The sequence below is a fragment of the Macrobrachium nipponense genome, chromosome 32 (assembly GCF_015104395.2).
Source record: "Macrobrachium nipponense isolate FS-2020 chromosome 32, ASM1510439v2, whole genome shotgun sequence".
NCBI classification, from domain to species: Eukaryota; Metazoa; Arthropoda; class Malacostraca; order Decapoda; family Palaemonidae; genus Macrobrachium; species Macrobrachium nipponense.
This window is the reverse complement of record NC_061094.1, coordinates 22,240,278-22,264,474: the sequence shown is the minus strand read 5'-3', so window position 1 is coordinate 22,264,474 and position 24,197 is coordinate 22,240,278. Positions and strand designations below refer to the sequence as shown.

At 34.1% G+C, this 24,197-nt stretch overlaps 1 protein-coding gene across 4 annotated transcripts in view; it reads right to left on the bottom strand.

Moving 5' to 3' along the window:
* Positions 1–24,197, bottom strand: part of LOC135207271 (8-oxo-dGDP phosphatase NUDT18-like) — a 71,566-nt gene that overhangs the window by 12,416 nt on the left and 34,953 nt on the right. For all 4 annotated transcript variants that reach the window (XR_010312941.1, XR_010312943.1, XM_064238927.1 and 1 more), the window contains 6 exons: positions 20,706–20,835; positions 19,841–19,901; positions 19,338–19,458; positions 12,917–13,148; positions 12,644–12,749; positions 12,188–12,432 (listed from right to left, as the gene is read on the bottom strand). Coding sequence is in view for 2 of the 4 variants with exons in the window: in XM_064238927.1 (XP_064094997.1) it covers positions 12,188–12,432; positions 12,644–12,749; positions 12,917–13,148; positions 19,338–19,458; positions 19,841–19,901; positions 20,706–20,835 (895 nt within the window). In the remaining 2 variants the exon portion in view is untranslated. The remainder of the gene's footprint in view (positions 1–12,187; positions 12,433–12,643; positions 12,750–12,916; positions 13,149–19,337; positions 19,459–19,840; positions 19,902–20,705; positions 20,836–24,197) is intronic.

Sequence of the window (24,197 nt, the reverse complement as noted above, 5' to 3'; positions counted from 1 at the left end):
GTCTCTAAGAACTCAGTCTCATTCTGACTTCCAGAAGTCATCAAGTGGGTGTAAAAGTTGTCTGGTGGGGTTGGTAGTAACTCTGTACCCCTATCAAGGGCTTATGAAGTCATGGGTACTTCCCCATCTCTGGCACTCAGGAGACACTTCTCAGTGTCAAAGGTATTGAGGGCAGGCATGTGGCAGCTTCAAACCACCTTTAACTCTTTCTGCCCAAGGGATTCTGCCCATAAGTCCATGGATGCATTTTCCTTAAAACCTGTGATTGTCCATTTAGACAAATTAGGATTTTACCTGAAGTTAACAGTGATGAATGTCTTATCAGCAAAGGATGACTGAAACTCATCCCTCCTTTCTACTACCCCCAATAGACAATGGCCATATTCTCAATGCTTGGGCCCACAGCAGGTGAGTTACTCAATAGAAGCTTCCAATCTTTATCTTTCGTTTTTCAGTAGATGCGACTCATTCCATCCTTCTTCTATCAGGTGTGTGTCTGCAAGTTCACTACAGCACATATCTGGGTTTTTGTGATGTTAACTAGTTACATCAGGGTTAGGTTCCTGCATGCATGTCGGAAGTTAATTTTAACTTAAATCGGTTACCAATTCAGTCTAAAAAATAGTTAATACTGTATGATGCTGCTGATAGGGCAGGATAACTCAAAGTGATGCTGCCTGGCCTGAGTGATGAGAGAGCTCTTCTGAGATGGAGCATTGTTGAATAACTCAGTGGTCAACTATTATACGGTATGTACTCTTATGCATCAGCCCACCCAGCCCCGCTGCCAGAAGTATGGTTGTAAGTGCAAGTGGTCGTATGTCGAGCAGCTTGAAAGTTGGAGGGTACTTTTATGTGTATATATATATATATATATATATATTATATATATATATATATATGTATATATTATATATATGTATATGTATATATATATGTATATATATATATATATAGTATATATATATATATATATATATATATATATATATATATATATATATATATATATATACAGTCAACCCCCGTGTGTAAATTCTTCTGATTGACATAATAATTTTAGTTAAATGTAACTTGCATTTCCCTTAAATCCATCATTTTTTAATACTTTTTTCCATTTTTTCTTTTGTTACTTGCGTGGCACCCAGTCTTGTCAGATGTCAGTCAGTGTTAGAGTAAATGTTAAGCCTCACCTAGCCATGCACGTAACAATATATATATATACAGTGGGCCCCCATATTTGGATTCTCTGGATTCGCGGACTCACTGATTCGTGGATTTCTCTCTGGACCATATCTACCCATTATTTATGGGGGTTCGCCTATTCGCGGGGTTTTTCCGATTGAAATAATGGTAATGTGTCTCTCTCTCTCCTATCCTCTCTCTCATTCTCTCTTCTCTCCTCATCTCTCTGCTCTTACCGAGACGCGAGAATTTTGATTGTACATGTACCTAGTATGTTTATTAATACTCTCAAATAATAATAATATTAATATTAATATAGATGATTGCAGGTCCACAATGATATCGCATGTAAAGTATATAAAGTGTTTAATAATAAGAGCTTTCGAACCCTGCACCAGGTTCATCCTCAGGATGAACCTGGTGCAGGGTTCGAAAGCTCTTATTATTAAACACTTTATATACTTCACATGCGATATTTTTGTGGACCTGCAATCATTGTTATCATTTTCGACACTGAAAATTGTGCCCAATATTAATATAACTGTAATTACAAAATTCATATTATGTGATAGTATCTTGAAAAATACAATAATCTATCCATTTCACTCTTTTAAATATGTCATAGTGGTAACTCTCTCCCTCTGTTTTGATGGAAGCATAAGAAGTATTTTCTGAGAGAACAGAGAGATAAACTCTCTCTCTCTCTCTTTTACTGAGATGAAAGAATTTTTATGGTACTAGTATGTAAAATGTTTATTGATATTTTCAGTTGTTAATAATAATAATAGTAATAATAATAATAAAGATAATATACTTTATTAAAAGTAATGGCTACTTCAGCATACACCAATTTTGACTGTATTTGATCATGACCTCCACAGGCACTCTACTAGCCAGTCTAAGTAGCACGGAAAAAGCCGCTATTCGGAAAATAGAGAAGAATCTCTACAAGTGTAACGCTGCTGAAGTAGCCATTACTTTTAATAAAGTATGCTTGAGAGAGGGTCTGCTTCCTAAGTACAATAATAATATAATAATAATAATAATAATAATAATAATAATAATAATAATAACTAATAATAATAATAATAAAACTGTAATGACAAAATTCGTATGTGGTGGTACTTTAAAGATGTGGGAAATTTGTTTCGCTCAGTGGGAAGATCGAAGGAATATACTCTACAAAATTACAAGGGTAATTCCTTCCACTGAGTGTTCTCTAGTAGTAATTTAGTAAATAAGGTATAAAAACGGGCTGTTAAGCACACAATTCTTCCGTGCGCCTAACGTGTTTACAGACTTGTGCCAGAAAATCCAAAGGATTAATAATTGCTTGGTAAGCTTAAGTAGGCTAGTTAAATTCCGGTAAAAGTAATTCAGGTAAATGCAATTAATCTAAATAGGACTATGAATAAATCAAACCAAGGCCATAAATTCCCATGGTAGTTCAGTTTGGTCCAGAATTCTATTAAGTTCCGACCTGGTTGAAGTAAAATTAAAGTAAACTAATCCCGAATAGTAATTCCCCCATTTATGTAGAATAATGTAAAAAATAATTCATTAAAACCTCAGACACTTTATTTTCTTTCCATTTTTTTTTTTTTTTTTTTTATGGTTTGCTGGCACAAAGTTATGCTTTACTTCACCGCATCCAATTATGTATTTATTTTCACATATTTCTATTGTATATTTTTGTTTGGAAATCAGCTGAGGATGATTGAGAGGTCAGTTTATTTTGCTGTATTGAACTCAAATCGGAGCGATTTTCTTGCTTCTAGTTATTAGCATAAATGAATCACAAGATAGCCTACTCTATTGACATGGGACAAGTTTATTTTACGATATACAAAGTGTTTCCAAGTTGAAATATCACTTGAATACACATCGTTGTGAAAAAAATTTAGTTACTTTTCGTTAGAAGATGGCACCGAGGGCACGTTTATTTTCTCTGGATTTCATCAGAATACAATGAGCTTTACATATTTATCTTTTATCAGAGTGAAAACGGTAAAATGTGTTCTTTCATGCCATATAGTTTTGATTAAAACATGTTTTTCTCAAATTTTGTTTATGGTTGGGTTTGATGGTACTATACCAAAGTTTGGGGGAAGTTCATTCATATTGCCGATGCACAATAATAGTCGTTAGCAGATGAACATTCTTTCCTCACCTTCAGCTACAACTTGCTGTTTAAATTTAGCAGTATATGCCCTCGCTGATCTTTTCTCCATAGCGAATAATGATATAGTAATGTAAAAATATATCAATCCTATTCTACTTAACGTCATTTGTAACATAACGGTAATTTTTTCCTATCATATGATGGTTGAAATGCAAGCAAACTGTTGTTGTTATTGGATTCGGTTGTTCAACTTCGTAGCAAATCAGCTGTTTCTGGCTGTATGCGTTTACACAAGTGTAACATACTAATGATACTTTTAGCATTCTCTTTTGCTGTTTTTAACTTAACTAGAAGATGGGATAGATAAAGGGATGGAGGAAAAGTGGTTAGCCTAACTAGAAAATGGGATAGATAAGGAGGAAAAGTGGTTAGCCCTAACTAGAAATGGATAGATAGGAGGAAAGGGGGTTAGCCTATTGTTTGTTTTCGTGGCTTGAAGCATGGTTCGTGAACCAGAACAAAAGTTTTTGAAAATCTGGTTTCGTAACCCGATTTGTTTGTGAACAGGACTGTTCGTGACCCAAGGTACCACCATATATATATATATATATATATATATATATATATATATATATATATATATATATATATATATATATATATATATATATATATATGTGTGTGTGTGTGTGTGTCTGTGTGTCTGTGTACAGTGGACCCCCAATTCACGTTCTTGACATTTACGTTTTCAAAATTTATGGGCTCACATATTCACGGTATTTATTCTATGAGAAATATCCATAAATTACTGTATTTTCACATCAATTTCATGATTAAGTGCACTTTTTGTGATAAAACTATTAACAAACCAGGTACTTGTAAGCTTTTTCAGTGGCTTTTTCTTGAGTATGAACTAACAAAATAGTCAGTTTTAAACTTTTTTAATAGGGGTTCCAGCAGGCAAAATTTCTCTCCAGACCTTCATCAAGATGGCTAGCCTACCAAAACTGCATATTAATAATGAAGTCTCTAGATCACCACACACACAAAATGACTATACTATACTGTCCTGTACTAAACAATACTTTTTCTAACAAGCCTATCTTCTCTAGTTTGCAAACTGTATGGTGAGCTATTGAAATAATTGGAAAGGTTTACTCACACTGACTCTTGAATACTGGTGCCAACTCAACATTACATGTGTACTGTACATATTTGTTGTATGCTCACACAGTAGTAAGATATATGTAGTATGTAATGCAGTATTAGTCTATCCAACAAGTGTGTAATGGGACTATAAATTTGAATGATTGCTCGTACACATTGATCCTGTTCATTTCTCTTTCTCTCTCTCTCTCTCTCTACAGACTAATAAGTCTTTGACATCATAATCCTTGTAACTCTCTCAGCTGATCCAGTTGATAAAACTAGGAGACAACATTGATAATTGGTGGCTGTTTGTGAGGAGATGCACAAATCCACCCGCTTGGCTGTCACTTGTTCCTTCTGCATAGTGGCAGTTTAAGATATTGGTTAGAAACAGGATTATAATAAATTGCATCAGGTTTGTGTGTGTGTATATATATATTGTTATATATTATATATATATACATATATTAATTTTATTCATGGATTTTAGTGATAATAAATATGCTGTACTACAATTTGATATAATTACAGTGGTCACCCCCGTATTCGCAGGGGATGCGTACCAGACCCTCCTGTGAAAAGTTGGAACCCGCGAACAGTTGGAACCCCTATAAAAATGCTTAAATCCTCCTATTTTGGTAGTTAAAACTCAAGAAAAACCCACTAAAAATTTTTATGCCTGTTGCAAAAAGTGCATTTATGATGAAATTGCTAAAAAAAAAAGCCAGGAATTGTGGATGTTTCTCATAGAAAAATACCATGAATAGGCAAATTTTCCACGAATAATGCGGGGGAAACATTCCAGAGAGAAATCCACTAATGTGTGAGTCAGCGAATCCGGAGAACACGAATACCGGGGGTCCACTTGGGAATATGTATTATGTATGTACTATATAATATATATATATATATATATATATATATATATATATATATATATATATATATATATAATAATAATATATACAGGCGGTCCCCGGGTTACGACGGTTCCGGCTACGACGTTCCGAGGTTACGACGCTTTTTCTTAAATATTCAATTGAAAAATCCGTCCTGGGTTACGACGCTTGTTCCGAGGTTACGACGCTGACGCTTCCGACGCTCCGAGTTAACGACGCTTTTAAAAAAACGCATACTATGATAAAAATCCTTTATAGTTTAGCACAGTATATTAATAAAAATAAGTTTCTGGTTAGATTACAACAAAAATTTTGAGATTATGATGATTTTCGACACTTTTTATGTTGTATTTTTCTGTTTTTTAGTGACGCCTCATATGCGGAACTAGTTTCCGAGCGAATGAATACATACTAGTTTACATATAACAGTCCAAAAGCGCAAATAATGAAAAAATCATTGCTTGTTTCCAGTAATAATAACAAAACGAAGTTTCTGGTTAGATTACAACGCAAATTCCAAGTACCAAAGAGAGACATTATCCAGTAATTTGATCAGAGAGAGAGAGAGAGAGAGAGATGAGAAAGAGAGAGAAGAGAGAGGACGAGAGAGAGAGAGAGCGGGATAGAGAAGAGAGGAAGAGAGAGGGGTGGGAGAGAGGAGAGAAGAGGGGCGTCTTCCGACGCTCCGAGTTAACGACGCTTTTAAAAAACGCATACTATGATAAAAATCCTTTATAGTTTAGCACAGTATATTAATAAAAATAAGTTTCTGGTTAGATACAACAAAAAATTTTGAGATTATGATGATTTTCGACACTTTTTATGTTGTATTTTTCTATGTTTTTTAGTGACGCCTCATATGCGGAACTAGTTTCCGAGCGAATGAATAACATACTAGTTTACATATAACAGTCCAAAAGCGCAATAATGAAAAAATCATTGCTTATACGAACGAAGTTTCTGGTTAGATTACAACGCAAATTCCGTAAGTATCCAAAGAGAAGAGCGTCTTCCGACGCTCGAGTTAAGGACAGAGGAAAGTGTTCGTTTCGTTTTAAACGGCCTCTGACTCATGCCAGTAAAATGTTTTGTTGATACTAATAATATAAGCCTATTTAAAGATACGTTTACTTTAATTAGTCTATATGATACGTAAATAGTAATCAACTGTTCTTGTAGCCCTCAATATTTGGCAAAATCGAAGTATCCAAAGAGACATATTATCCAGTACGTAATTTGCATCAGAGAGAGAGAGAAGGAGAGAGAGAGAGAGAGGAGAGAGAGAGAGAGAGAGAGAGAGAGAGGAGAGACGCTTTGGCAACAATGGTCTCGGGGGTTTTTATAGCTTCCTTCTGCTTGATGATCGTGGATATTGTAGAAGGATTTCGACCATACTCGTTTGCCAAAATCGACGATACGAACGCCGTCCACGTTCACATGCTTTGGCTATAATTTCATGTTTTGCTTCCATCGAAATCATTTTCTTGGGTTTTTTTCTTATCACCTGCTTTGTCTTTAGCTTTGAGACCCATGGTTAATAATAAAATAGACAAAATAACACGAAAAATAGGCGCAAATACAACGAACTAAACAACGACGTGTTAACATGCAGCACCAACAAACAAACAGACTGAACGCCATTTATCGGTCGCCTATACAACTAACACTCATCGCAAAATCGTATCTCAAATATTTCGTTGTATATCAAAGCTTGTATTTTCGCAAATTTTCTGTTATATCTCAAAACATTCGTATATTAGGACAATCCGTATGTCAAGTTTCCAATTGTAATTTGATCAGAGAGAGAGAGAGAGAGAGAGAGAGAGAGAGAGAGAGAGAGAGACGCTTTGGCAACAATGGTCTCGGGGATTGACATAACGTTTATTTTCTGAACCAGATAGGACAGAGCAAGTGTTCGTTTCATTGAAAACGGCCTCTGACTCATGGCAGGAAATGTTTTGTTGATACTAATATATAAGCCTATTTAAAGATACATTTACTTTAATTAGTCTATATGATACGTAAATAGTAATCAGCTGTTCTTGTAGCCCTCAAGATTTTGCAAAATCACTCCAGGTTGTACATAAAACTTCAAGAATGTAGTGTCACCAGAGGATTACAATAGTTTTTACCTTCAAGAACCAGCATTCTTTTATGAAAATAACTCCAGGTTTGTACATAAAACTACAGGAAACGACATGTAGTGTAACCAAAGGATTACAAGTAAGGTTTTTATAACTTTTTATTAGTTAAGACATATTTCCAAGCGTCGTTCCGGCTTACGACGATTTTCGGCTTACGACGCGTCTCAAGAACGAACCCCCGTGTAACCCTGGGGGACTGCTGTATTTATATATATCGTAATAAGCCACAATGCCCTCTTAACTTCTTGAATTCTTTGCTCTTTGTGATATAGGACCTGGGTTCGTTTACCAGTACCAGACATCACAAATTTCTTCAAATTTCTTTTAGTTTGGATCTTCAGGCTTTGTAGTGACAAGCATATCCAAAAAAGAGCAAAGAATTCAAGAAGTTAAGAGGGCATTGTGGCTATTACAATTGCATATGTATCTGGTAAAAAAGTTACCAGTAGATTCTACACACACACATATATATAATATATATATATATAATATATATATATATATATATATAATATATATATAATATAATATATATATATATATAATATAATAATATATATAGTAATATATATATATATATATATATATATATATATATATATATAGATATATACAGGCAGTCCCGGGTTATGACGGGGGTTCCGTTCTTGAGACGCGTCGTAAACCCGTAAATTGTCGTGAGCCGGAACATCATAAAAAATCCTAAGAAAACAAAACTTTTAATGCTCTCTATGCATTGAAAACTATGTAAACTGCATTCTTATTGCCTTTTTCACCCAAAAAACCTTCAAATATTGATTATTTTGCATTTTTGGTGTCATATTTTCATCTGCCAGATTAGTGTTGTAGGTGTCGTAACCCTGGAACATGCATCGTAACCCTGGAAATAAATTTCTGATGAATATAATTGAAAAGCGCCTTAACCTCGGAACGTCGTAAGCCAAGACCGTCGTAACCCGGGGACGCCTGTATGTATATATATAATATATATATATATATATATATATATATATATATATATTATATATATATATATATATATATATATATATATATATATATATATATATTATATATATATATATATATATATATATATATATATATATACGTATATATATATATATATATATATATATATATATATATATATATATATATATATATATCTATATATATATATATATATATATATATATATATATAGAGAGAGAGAGAGAGAGAGAGAGAGAGAGAGAGAGAGAGAGAGAGAGAGAGAGAGAGAGAGATGAATGGTATCAACCTGTAAAGTGCAACCATTCAAACTTTTAGTCCCATTACACACTTGTTGGATAGTACTGTACATTACATGCTACATATATCTTACATCTGTGAACACAAAACAAATAGTATGTACAGTACACATGTAATGTTGAGTTGGCACCAGTATTCAAGAGTCAGTGTGAGTAAACATTTCCTTTTATTTCAACAGCTCACCATACAGTTTGCAAACTAAAGGAGATAGTTTGTTAGAAAAGTACTATGTTTAATACTGGGTAGTCTAGTATAGCAATTTTGTGTATGTGGTGATACAGACTTCATTATTATGTAGTTTTGGCAGGTTAGATATCTTGATGAAGATCTGGAGTGAGAGATTTTTCCTGCTAAAGTGCTGTAGTTTTGGGTATTTTTAGTATGCAATGTTATATTGTTCTTATTTCTTTACATTCTGTAGGTTTTATTGACTTGGGCTAGGCTATGATTTTGGGGTAGCCTAGCATAGGCAAGTATACTTACTACTTACTACATATTATTCAGTCTTTGCAGATACCCGTATCCATCTTTGACCTATCTGTCCAAATGACTGAAGGATTACTGGCACTTCTACCTAAAGACTGAAAGGTTGGTAAAAACTAGAAAACTAATTAATATTGCAGGTACCTGACAATATATGCCATAAAATATTAAGCACCTGGTTCTCCACATGACTTAAAATTTATTTTGGATAAAAACATCATTAACTTAATTTACACTACATTTTGTATTGCAACTGTTCAAATATTCAAATGTAATACATGGCCCAAAGAGACCAAATACATTGACTTAGGCAGAAGGACTCAAGATTCCTCAAGAATCTCTACTATTCTGACCCACTGCCTGTGCTAAAATTTCTGATGAAAAATTATCCTCTAAAGCCTATCCTGTTATGCTAGGTATGGTCAGTGAGATTCCAGCAAAAATTTAGCTCTCTTATGTTTTTCAGAACATTAAGAACCACTAAGAAAAGGTCCTGGCTTACTAAATCTTTATTTGAGATTCAAGATCAGCCACTGCTAATCTAAATTTTCTCTGTTTTTTGAGGTCGTTAACACACCCTTACCTACACATTTTTGTCATGTGAATTTCAAGAAAACTAGAAGACCTTGTGTACTTAAAAGAGTTTATTGGTGTCCTAACAAGGAATAGAAGTTTGATGAGCTAATTACTTGATATGCACTTAGCTGAATACTTAGTGCTATTTTGCAGCAAGTAGCTACACAACTAACAAGTACAATACTTCTATTTCAATCTGCTTGTCTTAACCTTTGGTAAGAATTTACAATACACATGCAAATGACATAACATAAGAAGAGCTAATGATATGTCAACTTATTCAGCAGCACCTTGGAGATAAATCAAATAGCACTTTAACCCACTAAACACTCAGTCACTGAGTTAAAAATTATTCCTTTTCCAAATGAAAGGGCAAATCATATACATAATAGATGTAGATAAACAATTGAATAACTCGCATTATTATATTAATTAGTAATGGATGAAATTCAAAGTACCATTAAAATCCACTAATACAAAATTTCTCAAGCGAAACCATTTTGAATTCAAACTGATCACCAATGATATGGTGGGAAATATATTTCCCATCACTTACCACACTTAGTAGTAAACTGGACAGCTGTGAGGTTTTTGAGGTAATAGCAGAGATATTTTGCATGCATCTTGACATTTATGGGGTTCCTTCATGAATTATAACCTCATTCTTACTTACAACATAAACTAACTTAAAAAGACCTCACATCTAATTACTGCACTTCAACAAACCAAAAGAATGATGATATAGTTTTTGTGAAAAAAATAAGAATGATATTCTGAACTGTATGTAATTGAGCATTTTGTAGTTAAGGCAATTACTCCCAAAGTCAGTCATGCTAAATGTGAAGGAAATAGATTACAGTATAGAAACATGTGTCACTGGTAAAATTTACACAGGTCATGCTTACAGTCACTACTTGTAAAACCACCACTGTTGATCATTATTCTTCCTTCATTTTCTGACAGTCTTATGTAGCTCTATACATTATATATCATAACAAGTGATTACAGTAACGCTCAAGTATTTACTATATTACATTATACATAAGGCATGATTAAAGCCATAGTTTAGACTCTAAAGGATGTCAACAATACAACAATCCAAACACAATCCGTCAAACACATCTTTCCACTTCTCAAAACAAAAGTACACCTCATGACCTTATTACTAAGATCTTTAACCTTAAATGAGGTACAGTAGTTATTGCAACCTAGATAATGTTAGATATTTCATCTATAAAAATATATTTACAAAACAAATCATCTATAACTACAATAAGAAAAGAGCTTACTCTTCCCTTTATGTCAAAAAGGTGCAATATCTAAATTGCTGAGAAACTAAGTAAAATTATGAGTACTGCACTCTACTATATTAAATTTGTACTCCTTTTAACATACCCAAAAGAAAATTACTTTTTAGTCATACTTCTACTTCTCAAATAAAGTGTCTCAGTAATCTTATTTCCATAAGAATTATAAACACAATAATGAATGAAATATGACCATATTGCTAAGATTATCATGAACTGCATATTTACATGCATCAAGAATGATACTGTCTCACGTGTGACCTTTCCTATTTAAGAGTCAACAATATATGTAACTGACTAAATTTACAACAGAAGTTGCTTAAATATAAATCAGTCAAGTACTCCAATTTTACCCTGTATTGTTAACTATAGAACTACTTTCATTTAATAAAGAAGACTTAAAAGTCACAAACATTATAATGACTATAATTCAAGTTAATAACGAACAATGAAAACTTTAAAGATGAACAGATAAACATTCAACATACTTTCAACAATAAGAGCCATAATTTCTATACTGATCACAGATAAATATGACGTCAGGAAAACCATTCATACAACAGATGGCTACAAGCAACAATACAGTAAAACTGTTAAGTTGAAATTGCCTTAATAAAAGTCAGATGGATGCATTAGAGGTACAGTAAACTGGAAAATCATTTTTTGAGCAGTACAGCCAAAATAACTCCAAGTTTTAAAGATAAAGATAATATTCAACAGAGATTCTTGAAGCTTATCAGCCAGGTCATGCACTCTGCAGTCATCATGGATGTTTACAGTAAAAGCAATATATCTGATACAAGAATAGACTTAAGTACCTAAATTGCCCTCTACAACATCACCTTGATTAAAATCAAGGATGACATCTTGGAGACGGAAGAGAGAGTCAAGGACCGAACCCATTCATGAATATTATGAGCCTTGTAATTGAAACACAGCCTCCAGTAACTGGTTCCCTTATCCTTCATCTTGACCCACTGAAGTAGCCATGATACAAGTGGGAAGAACTAGAACATCTCCTGGTCTTACCGTATGACATTCAAGGGTACAATCATGTTCTTCCCCATACGGGTGAGGAGGTCTTCCCCTAGAGGTTTGCTTAATTCAATCCATGAATATTTATCAATAAGAGGGACATCTTCAAGAGCCTTGCGAATTGGAACAAGAATTGTTATGCAGGTGCCATCATGATTACCACTGGGGGAGCTGGTTTTCATTTCAACACTAAGGACACCCTGAGGTCTGTGTGGTGGCAAATCTGATCCAAATATTTCCTGAAAGTATATATTGCATTTTTTAAGTTGTGAAAAGTAATTCCTCTTGTTTTCTTTGACCCCTAAAATTTCTTTAATATTATGGCACAAAACACAGTAATAAATTATGTACAAAAAATTATCTGACAACTGTCACCCTAAGCTCACCAAGGTGCACAACTAAATCCTAATGTCACACACGATAATGAATAAGAATTTATGGTGTACTTACTGTCATGTATTTTCTTAAAGTTGAATGAACTGATCTCACTGGATTAATTTCTGTCACTGGAAGATGAGTTGCTGTTTTATCACTTGTTAGAATGCAAACTCGGTTGCTGTGGAAAAATAACAAGCCACTTAAAATTGTGGTTAATGTATATGCAATAGAACTGTTAAGTTGTGGAATTTATTTACAAAAAGTATTTTTATTATTACAGTATCAAGCCCTGAAAAATGGAAAATTCTTGCACAGTCACACTAGGTTCTAAAATATTCCACTTACTTCACTCTTTTACGAATTGCAATCACCAGTCTGAGGAGAAGTCTGGTATAAGGTTTATTGACTGGGAGCAATGTTGGGTGCCATGGTTCCTCTCGCTTCATCCAAAATTGCTTTGCTTTCTGAATGAGAGGGAAAATGTCATTGCCTCTTAAAGTGAGCTCTGAGAAGTCACCAACCCACATCGCTTGCAATGATTCTTCATCAGCATCCGCTGGGGTCTTCAGTGTACCTCCTGTCAGGAGAAATTCCTCATATGTTTAAAAGAACACTTACTGTAAGCATATGCTAAGAGTGAGACTTCAGTTTTTTAAAGTGTACAATCTGGCATTAAAAATGTCTTATATACTCAAGAAAACTCCTCAGAACAAGTAATAAAAATATGACAACAAGTTGCTTAAAATTCCTCCTATCATATTTTTTAATAGTACTTGAGATACTGAAAGCTAGCAAAAGGTAATGAAATACAGTATCCTTATTAGTAATGGATAGGAAAAAGATAGGATAAATATGTATATTACAGCATATCTGTCCATCCACAAGCAGGAAAAAATATGTTAATTGTACATTAACAGGCAAAATGAGTGAGGTCAGTAAAACAGGATTTGGCACGGATACAGATATCAAGCATTTAGGAATATCATGCAGAACTAATTGCCATTTTCTCAAAGAACAGACAAGAAAGTCTAGGAAATTATCATTTGAATTTTCTTTTAAGTAAAAAAAGCACTGCCTTTTACACAAAGTCATTAGATCTCTTAAATCAGTAAGTCATGTAATATAATGTATCATCTTGAAGGCTAGCAAAGTTTTGGGTACACTTTGTTGTAAATTTATTTAATGAGCATAGGTTTCATGGATTTTTTGCCTTTTAAAATTAAAATATCAAATAGCACTTAAAAAACAAAATAGAAGAGAGAATGAATGTGGATTAAAAAAAAAAAAAAAAGACAATCTGCACAACAATAGAGTAAGACAATGAAAAAGAACTCAAATGAGTTAACGACATAGTTAATAGTTCTTTTGAATTTTTCTTAGAAAGCTGATCCTATGATACCATATCATTAGTTAAATGAAGCTTCTTACACAAATCTCAGTTTTCCTCAACTTATCCCAGATTGCAATAGGTCAGCAGAGAAAGATAAATGTATATTATGACATTTTGGTTCAGGAATGTTGTACAATACTGTACTACTAGCAACTCTTGATGATAGTAGAAGTTTTCCTTTTGCATTACCAAACTGACTAATTCCCAATAAGATGATAAAATGTTTATGGCAACACAAAAGTCCCATGCTGCACTCTTGTTTTGAATCACTTTCTTTCTATTTCCTCTTTCACTATAGTACATACTATAGGCTTTCCTCTGACTGCACCCATCAATCTGTCTACCCATTGTTCCTTGGTACTTGGCCATTAAGGGAAACCTTAAATAAATAATTTTCAAAGTTATATACTATTGTTAATTTAGTTCACTAATTTACTCAGGCTTGAATTGCACCGTCTTTTATATTGGTTACCCAGTCTGGAGGATCAACTGAGACATTTCTTAGCTATATGTTAGGGACTTCAGTTGCTAAGGAGTATTTGCTCAAACTCCTTTCATGAATAAAGGCAGTTTAGTTTTGCATTTCTGAGTTCAACTTCATTCTCATCACTGAAAATTTTCACCTAAATATTTTCACTTTAAAAGATAGTGAATGTCCCGAAACATTCAAGAATAGGTAATTGTTCCTGAGCATGAATGGACAAGGTTCATGAATTGGCCCTAGTATTCAGTGATGCCACCAGCCCATATTAATGACGGAAATTCATATAAATTGAATATACACTGTATAATAAATCTCAAAACAAAAAATGTGATGTGGCAGATTTATAAATTCAGTGGGAAGGTATTAAACATTGACATTCTATTTGCCCAAGAGTCAGGTTCTCTAAGCCCCATTAATTCAATTATAGAAAATATTATTACTATTTGTATCTTCATACAGCAATCTATCCTTCAATTTTTTATTCCCCTTGACTGCAACATAATTATTAACTAAAAATATTATGTGTAATACATGAAGTGCTCCAATATTTGTTCATGTTTAATGGGAGCAATGAATCAAGTATGTACTGACTAATCTGTTTAAATTCTGATTGTATAATTCAACTAGGTTAGGTCTTTGCCTATCATGTTACAGGTTGCTCCAGAGCAAAGGTCCTCACTGGACTATGGCCAGCTTAATAAATGAACAATTTGAATTTGTCACATTAATTTCCTCTCATAATAAATGAACTTTCTCTCTCTCTCTCTCTCTCTCTGGAAGCAACAGTCGTTTTTGATGAAAAGTAATTTTTTTGCTGACAAGAATAAATTTTAAAAATGGGATTTAATCTATGTTTATGTAAATATGAGATGTAAACAGAATAGGTATACATACATCCATTGTAGAGGCACTGGAAACTCACATCCACTTTCACTTGTAATTTTTTGCAAATAGTGTTCCAAGGAGTTACAAGAATTAGGATGTCTCAAAGACTTCTTAGTCCATCCGACGAGACATCATGTGCTCAGTTATCTGTAGGAGCAGGTTTTACTGTGCATTCAGTGTCCTAATGATTTTGTTTAGCTTTCTTTTAAACTCTTCCACACTTGCTGTCTACAACTTCTGGTGGCGGTTTATTCCACTTGTCACATATCTTGTATGTAAAGAAGTTCCCACAATGGGAGGTGTAGTATCTCTTCAGTTCTAGTTTCCATCCATTATTTCTTGTCTGGTTTTCATTTAATGTAAATAGGTTACTGTCTACTTTTGTTATGCCTATCAGTATTTTAAATGTTTCTATTAGTTGTCCTCGCAATCGTCATGTTTCTAAGCCATACAAGTTCAGGCTCTCTAGTAGTCTTCGGTAACCTATTTGCCTGATGGATGGAATTAACTTTGTGGCTCTTGCTTGTACTCCTCCTAATCTATTTATGTCTTTTCTTAGTGTTGGTGACCAAAACTGTACTGCTTTTTTAGGTCTTGTCGCCGGTAATCTAATCTCATTAATATCTTCTTCTCTTTTTTTATGTTGAACATTAATTTGAAATGAGATCATTTTATGGTCGCTTTTTCATAGATTTGCACCTGATGAAAGGTCAAATACTAGATTATCTTCCATTGATAGGAAGATATTAGTACATATGTTGTTTCCGAGAGAGAGAGTTTATACAACCAACCTTGTCATGACAGCATGATTCTTAACCAACTTAAAGGGGAGAGTTGATTTAATAATGTATTAATTAGGCATAGGGTAAGTGATTTATTTATTTTATAAGTACGTAGTAATAAAAGATTATTTTAAAAACTGAAGTCATAGATACCGAGTGTTATACATAGAGAATTAAGGATGATATTATCATGCCTCTTCCTTGTTGTTATTTTAAGGGAAGACTGTAGATATCCTAATTAATAACAAAATACTTGTTTTAAAATTAACTGCCTAATATTCTTTTGGTGAAAGAAAAAACAACGCACTAACACTACAGTAAACAAAGAATAACAACCAACATTGTTTCTGGACAATAATTTTACATGGAAATTCTAGTGATCAGAAAGTAGTGTGACAGTAGTAAGAGCTACTAAGGGTCAATATCAGTAAATGAGTAAGGTTTGTTGCTGTGAACAATACTACATTGTTTGTAACTATCCCCATAGTAAAGTATTTAAGTTGGCTACAGTAAAAATTTGTTAATTACATTGTTTCAAAAATGTCATTTACATAAGTGTGTGGTGTGTAATTAGTATTTTGAACATTTTATAAAATGTTAATACACTATCTTTTTCATTTTGTTGTCTCTGATAGATCCTACATATTATCTATTGATTTATGGACGTATCTAGAGAGTGATACAGGTGGACATACCTACCTAGAAAGAGATACACATGGACATCCAAACAATTGACAAGTAATATTTTCGTTTGATGAAAGGTTTGCTACTAGAATTTTCCCTCAGCAAAATTCATACCCAGTTCTTTTCTTTACATGAAAGTCATTTAGGTTAATTTCATAAAAGACTTTGACACAGATTTTTTCACATCATGATTTTTCTGCCTTTATCATTTTCACTCTACATCATGCAGAAATGTTTACTGTTTACAGAACTGTGCTGACCATTAAGGAGGGAAGTGTAGTAAATTTATGATTTTTACTTCATTACATAGTTCAGTTATACCATCTTTAGCAGCAACTAATTCCAAGTATAGTATCTTATTCACTGACTGAACAGTGAATGTCAGTTACTGGAAAATAAAGTATTAAAGGATTTGATTGATTATATCATCATGTGATACTGTGTATCATGAGATTCTGTTACAAAAATTTGTAGTGTAATGAAATTGTAATTGTAAAAAGCTGTTGTAACATTTGGTTGCTGTGAAAAATACTGTAGTTCATGGTTAGTTCATGGGGAAGTTATTGTTCCATAATGCTGCTGCTGAGAAAACTATTTTCCTAGCATGGCTTTCTTATGCAAAGATCTTAGCCAATTTAAGTTTCAGAGAAGTAGAATACTGCTTTGTTTGCTTTTAATGAGCCTTCATTATAATTTTACCTTTAGATTTTTGCAGAAGAGAGACCACTGGCTTCGTTACATTATGCCCAGCTTAATCTTAATAAAGTCCTCCTACTATACAGTAATCTTTAATTTTTATTAGTAATATTGCCCAATCAACCTTTGGAAGGAGTAATTGATTATGAATTTAGCTTGGTAAAGGTAATTTTTGGACTTTGAACTTGACTTTGCAAAATTGAGTTTTGGTGAACTTACTGAAAGTTGTTTTTAAAAACTTTCATATCAAGTAGCTCCTATGATCTCATTTTGAATATTGAAACTTGAAAATTTTTCTTCCTTTGAGTCTTGAGTCTTGCTGGTGAAAATATCATCCCAACATTATGTATGTATGATCAGCTTTCATTGGATTGTAAACCTGTGGAGTAAATGATGTACTGACGACACTATCTGAAGAAGTCATTCTACAACTTGCATTTGTAGTGAAGTTCAATAAAATGGTATGCAAAGCAGACTGACAGCTACTTCTTTGAAGAGGCAAAAGCAAGGTCAATCTAAAAATTACTAATTGCACAATCACAATCACTACTTTACTCAATGACTGTCATGCTTAATTCACTACACTGGTTTCCAATCCAGCTGAAGCTGTAATGCATCAGAAAGAACTCAAAGTGGGAAAAACTTTCAAGTTTCAAAATTCAAGCTGACAGTATGGGAGATATACGAGTTTCAACAAACAACTTTCACTGGGTTCAAAAAACTTCATTTTTACTACGCCTTGTTCAAAAGAGGGAGGAGGATGCTTGTCAAAAAAGTTGGTTTCCCCCCTTACATAAAATTCTATTATCTTAAAAGAACAACACTCGGATTTTGTCATGGAAAATTAAAGCATAACAGGGCTGGCTAGCCATCTTCCAGTGGGCCAGGCAAGCATTTCTGAAAAAACTACAGATTTACAGGCCTTTCGTGAACAAAGCAAATTGCCAAATTGCTTTAATCGTGAGAAAGACTGTTGTGTTGATGGTATAATGAAAGCATATTAAAAGCAAACAGAACAATGGTATAAATCTCCAGAAACAATTAGGGTTAAGCAATGTAATAATTCTGTTTCCTTGCGTCAGAGATTTATCCTCGTTTCCGCAGTACAATTCTGAAGTTTTCCCTCCACTTCTTGAGTAATATTTTCTCAATTTTTTCCACCTATCTTGAGTACTGAATGCCGATATAGCAATAACACTAGTATAAAAATGTTTAGTTTATACAGGTACAAGTGGTGAAAGTGCAATTTTTTTTATACAAAAGACTTTGCCCTAAAGTGCTTCAGTCAAATTGAAGGAGACTTGTAAATCTGCTAATGGGCCACAGGGCACAGGTTTGAGTGCTGGATTTTGTAAAGCACAAATCCTTTCATTAACTACTGAAAACCATTAGGCAGGCTTAGAAAAACGAAAGTCAGCTAGTCTATTAAAATTATTAAAGGAGTGGAAATCCTTATAGGAATAAGGAAGTAAAAATTGTCTACAAATAAGAAATGTGCATTCCTATGGTTCTTACAGAATATTCTTAGAAAAAATGTTATGTAATAACTGACAATACTAAATTTGGTTAAATTACTAATGTGGGTAACTGGGAGAAACTCGAGTAATGTGAAATGGTAAACAGCTAATAGGAAACAAAAATGGTTTAAAAGTGAAGGAAAATTCCAATAAAAAGATAAATGGAAAGGAGAGAGAAAAACTTGAATACAGACTGTCAGGGCAAGCAACCTTGCCCTAAACTGAAATCTGGATAACCTTGCAAAAAATAATACCAAGCAAATTCATCTATATTGCCACTCTGAGGCATAAGTTCTCTGCAAAGGAATGCAGAAGGTTTCTTCCTTACCCGTAACATTTCCCGTAACAACAAATCTGAACCATGAACCTGAGGCTGATTCTACCATTAGCAACGTTGTGATATCTGTCTCTAATCCTGTTTCTTCCAGAACTTCTCTCTTTGCAGCTTCCTGTGTGGGATAAAAACGGTAGTAATATTGACTCCGAACTTAAGGCGGTCAAACATATGATACCTTGCAATTTGAATCTCCTCAGCTTAGATAATGTACATTGCAGTATGTTCATATGATCATAAGTGAATTGTACATTGCAGTATGGTCATATGATCATAAGATAATAATAATGAAGTTCATAAGTAAGGGGGCCAACAATTATAAATACGATATTATCGCTAATATCAACATTAACTAAAGCAAGTACAAAAGTCAGCTTACTAGCGTTAAAAGTGGTTGATGATCAGCTTAAGCTTACAAGGTCAAGTAATACAACGCTAAACTACATGTCTTATATAATACAAGTCATATAAAACAAAATATCGTTTCCCAAACTTACCACTATGGTTTCCCCTTCTTCCATTCTTCCTGCAGGAAGGTACCATTGGCCTGCACAGGACCTGAAGCAAAAACGTGAACAAAAATTAATTGAGCCAACATTCGATGAGGAAGCATTTTCCTGTTTTCTCTCTAAAGGAAATAAATGCCGCATGCAGCAAATCACTCGCTCACACTAATTCTCTCTACAATAAAGAAACACACAAAAACATTCATATATAAAACTGCAATACGTACTCATGTCAATATCGAAAGTCAATCCAAACATATGTTCTCTTGACTTAAAAATATACAAATGAGAAGATCGGTCCATAAAAGGGCAATATCCAAATAGAATCTTTTCTTGTCTCAAAAACTGAAATAAATAAATCATCATTGTGTAAAAAGATGTCCTACGTACCTACCTCCGACTCTCTTCTCTTTTCATCAGAAATGACTAAAAATCCATAATAATACAAATATTTAAAATGACAATATACAAGTCTCCTCTCTCTGTTTTCCTTAGATTTTGTTAATCTTACGCCACAATGGGCTCTTTCTTGTAACAACAACCCGTAAGAAATAAAAAGCAATAAAAATAGATGAACACATCACTACATTAATGAATACATCCACTCATTCCCTCCCTCATTTCTCAAAAGAGGAATACAAGAAATGACTTCACTCGCATGAAAGGCAAAGGCCACATACTTTAACCTCTCTCTCTCTCTCTCTCTCTCTCTCTCTCTCTCTCTCTCTCTCTCTCTCTCTCTCTCTCTCTCTCTCGCTTCTTTTCAATGCAGAAAAAAATGAGAAAATCATCAGCATACGTGAAAGGTACGTAATAAATAATACACACGTGCTCTTTGTGCTCGGTCTTAACTAACTTTTTAGCCTCCTGCATCATGAGGACGTGTCCTTCTTCGTTGACAAGAACGGCCGCTACTATAAAACAGACGTTCTCCTTCAGGATGGGCGTGAACGTGGCTGGGGATGAAGGCGCTACTCCTTTGGCAACTGAAACGACAAAAGGCAAAACCTTTTCATACCGATGACGTAAACAGGGAGTGCTGCCTCATAATGTAAGGTTTGTCATAGTCCCTTCAGAGAGAGAGAGAGAGAGTGTGAGTGTGTGTTTCATACTATGCCTTTTCCTCTTAGAGTAGGTGGCTTCATAGTGTTAAGTTATTCTGGTTAGGGATAAGGTTGCTAATTCAACGCCTTAATTATATATATATATATATATATATATATATATATATATATATATATATATATATATATATATATATATTACGCACAAACACAAGGTTTTACCATTTCTTCGCCAGCTTCCGCCTTTTTTCTCTTTTTTTGCTGCTCTTGTGAAGATAGTCACTGAATGCACGTTCCCTTATCTGAGTCCACAAGTGAAAGTTTCAACTCTAAGTTTCTACGCAGATGGCTGGGGGGAATAAACGCTGCCTAGGCAGTTAGCACCCGGGAGATTTCATTTATCTGACGAGCCTTGTGATGACTGCCATCGTTTAAATCTCTAAAGTCCCTTTGTAATCACTCAATTCGAAGTTGATAAAGCCTATTCTGCCTCAAAACAGAAACCGCGCACTGCCCAAGTAATGAAACCTCAGAGAGATCGGCTATAGGATTTCCCTCCGTGTTAAGGAAACTTACTAACTGGCTTATAGAAATGGCCACTGGACAAGGCTCGCTTACCTTTATTTATTTATTTATTTTTTTTTAATAAATGAAGTTTGATAATGTGACAACATCAGCTACAGAGTGCAGTTGGACAGAGCTTGATCAATACAAACGTTTTAGATCAAAATCTGGAATATTGCTGATCATTTCAGTTGAGACTTTTCATTGTGTCAAGTATTTTTCCTGGGTGCCAACACTAAGCAGCCTCCACTGTTCATTCCCGAGAGATTCTATACCAGTGCAAAAGGTTTTACGGAGAGCTAAACATCCACCTACGACAAACACTTTGTTGGCATTAAGTAAACGCGAAAATTTAGAAAAGAATTGACGATTACTGAATGATAACTACACTTGCGTATAACTTAAACTTAAGTAAAAACAGAACTAAAAACCGTCAGAAATAATGATAAGTAGCTTCAACAACAAAATTCATATCATATTTGGGTTGTGACTCACTTGTCAAGCAAGGGGCCCGCCAGGCTTCCTTATTAGCACTGCTTGGGAAAAAACAAGAGACCTCAGAATAATTGACTTCGCACCCTCTGAACTCCAATATAAATCGTGTATATATTATATATATATATATATATATATATATATATATATATATATATCTATATGAATAATTATCACATCACCGTGATTCATATAAATTATTCGAGCTACAAATGTCCTTTAATATCTAATTCACTCTACGTCGGAATTGATATATTTTCATATATGTAAACCGAAGGGGAATTTTTTAGTTGATGATAATTTCGTCCTCTCGTGGCTTCGTCCAGCGGACAGTGTGTGCGCGTGTGACAGATGCACTTAGATGTACAATTCCCTATTTGTGTATGTTGTTTCCGTGGTAAATGATATTTGTGCCCTTTTTGAGGCTCCTCACTGCGAGCGAATCTCTCGTTACACTCAGAAACTACGGTCAGGCTGAAAGTAACAATATCACTAGAACAATTCTACGCAGGAAAATCTCTTCCTTAAACATGATTATTTTTCTTTTTTTCTTCATTCAGTTAAAAGTAATTTTCCATTCCTACCTAAGCTTACGAGAAACATCTTCATAAACATTATGAAGGAAATTTTTATTTTTATTTTAACTTTCTAATGAATTAGATTGAATTACTCTCTTCCATTTATTTCCCAAACCTCTAATAGATTTTCCTTTCACCACAGAGATCTATTTCAAACATTAGAATTTAGCGATTTCCCCTTTTGACATAAAGGAATCTTCTTGTCATACAGGCATTTTTCCTGTCAATAAACAGAATATTTCTTTATCTTTTAATCCTGAAGCGAATCGTCTAACAGAAGAGTATTTTCTTTGTAACTCTGATTTATTTCTATACAAACCATAAAAGATTTTCTCAATCATGGAGAGCACTTTCTCTTCTTTTTATGAATCAGAAAAAGAATCCTATTCTTTTCTTGCAATCTCAGACGATGAAACCGTTCCTCAAGGTTTTTCCGGCACTTCTGGTGGAAAATCTCCCAATTAGATGACTAAAGTCTTGGAATCCTTTTGTTTTTCCCATTAATTATGAATGAGAAGTGCTGCGTGGCGGTTTATGACCACGATAACAGCTGAGTTACGATTATGATAAGCTTGATTATGTGAAAATATGTACAAATATGTCAATTTTCCCCGCTATACGGTCGGTGTCTTCAAAATGCATTCATATACTTTCTCTTTTCTTTTTGTTTTTACAGAAAACTAAAAATTTTAGATGACAAGATTTGGATTTCATTTTCTGCGTACATAGGTCTTTCGTTTTAACCTTTAACAAACAGCTTTTAAGACTTTTTAGATGTTTACGGCCACTCTATGGCTTAATAATTGTGCCATGTTTAAGCAGGAAAACGTCACCTTTACCATCTGCATGAACGCACTGTATGGTTTTATTTATTTTATTTATTTATTTCTATGCGAATCTGTACTTTCACTCGCCTACACGCATGTCGGTGTCACTTTCGTTTTGTCAATCTTCTTTATCAGCACCTACGAGTATCTTCGCAATACGTCAACCAACATCGCTTTTATCCTAAGAAGTGTCCCCCAAGAATATACGCTACAAATTTCCTGTTGTCTGAAATATGTGATTATTCACTGTTCTTTCAGTTGGGGCGCTGCATTGTCCCTTTCCCTGTCTGTAGTGGTGTTCTTAACGAACTGCTAAGCTAACCTCCTTTTCATTTTTCTCTTCCTTCCAGTCCTCTTGCCTTCTCCCAACCATACAGATGGTGCTTCTCTTAAATCGCCCTTCTCTCCATAAGCTTCCTTTCGAATCTCAGTTTCAGTCTATATGAATATTCTGTAATGTTATGCATGCAAGCACCATAGGATCTTTGAGTTAGACAGAAAGCTTGGTTTTTTTATGCTTGCGAGTCCCGTATGCTTCCTTTTCCTGCTTCATGTTCTTTTCTGTCTTCACAATAATGTCCGAGGATTTGAAAATGGAACCTCTCTGATATCGCAGTCATTCTAGCTTAGAAATAACTTGTAGTCAGGTCGCCTCCCTCTCCTCGTTTAGGAGAGTGACCTCAAGAGACTGTCTTTGTGGAACAAATCACAAATCCCGAATGTTCAGTCAATGAGGAATTCTCGGAATTCTTCTGTGCTCTCAGGCTTATTCCACCAGTTTATATTTCATAGGAGAGGATGGCGAAATTCTCCGCATTCT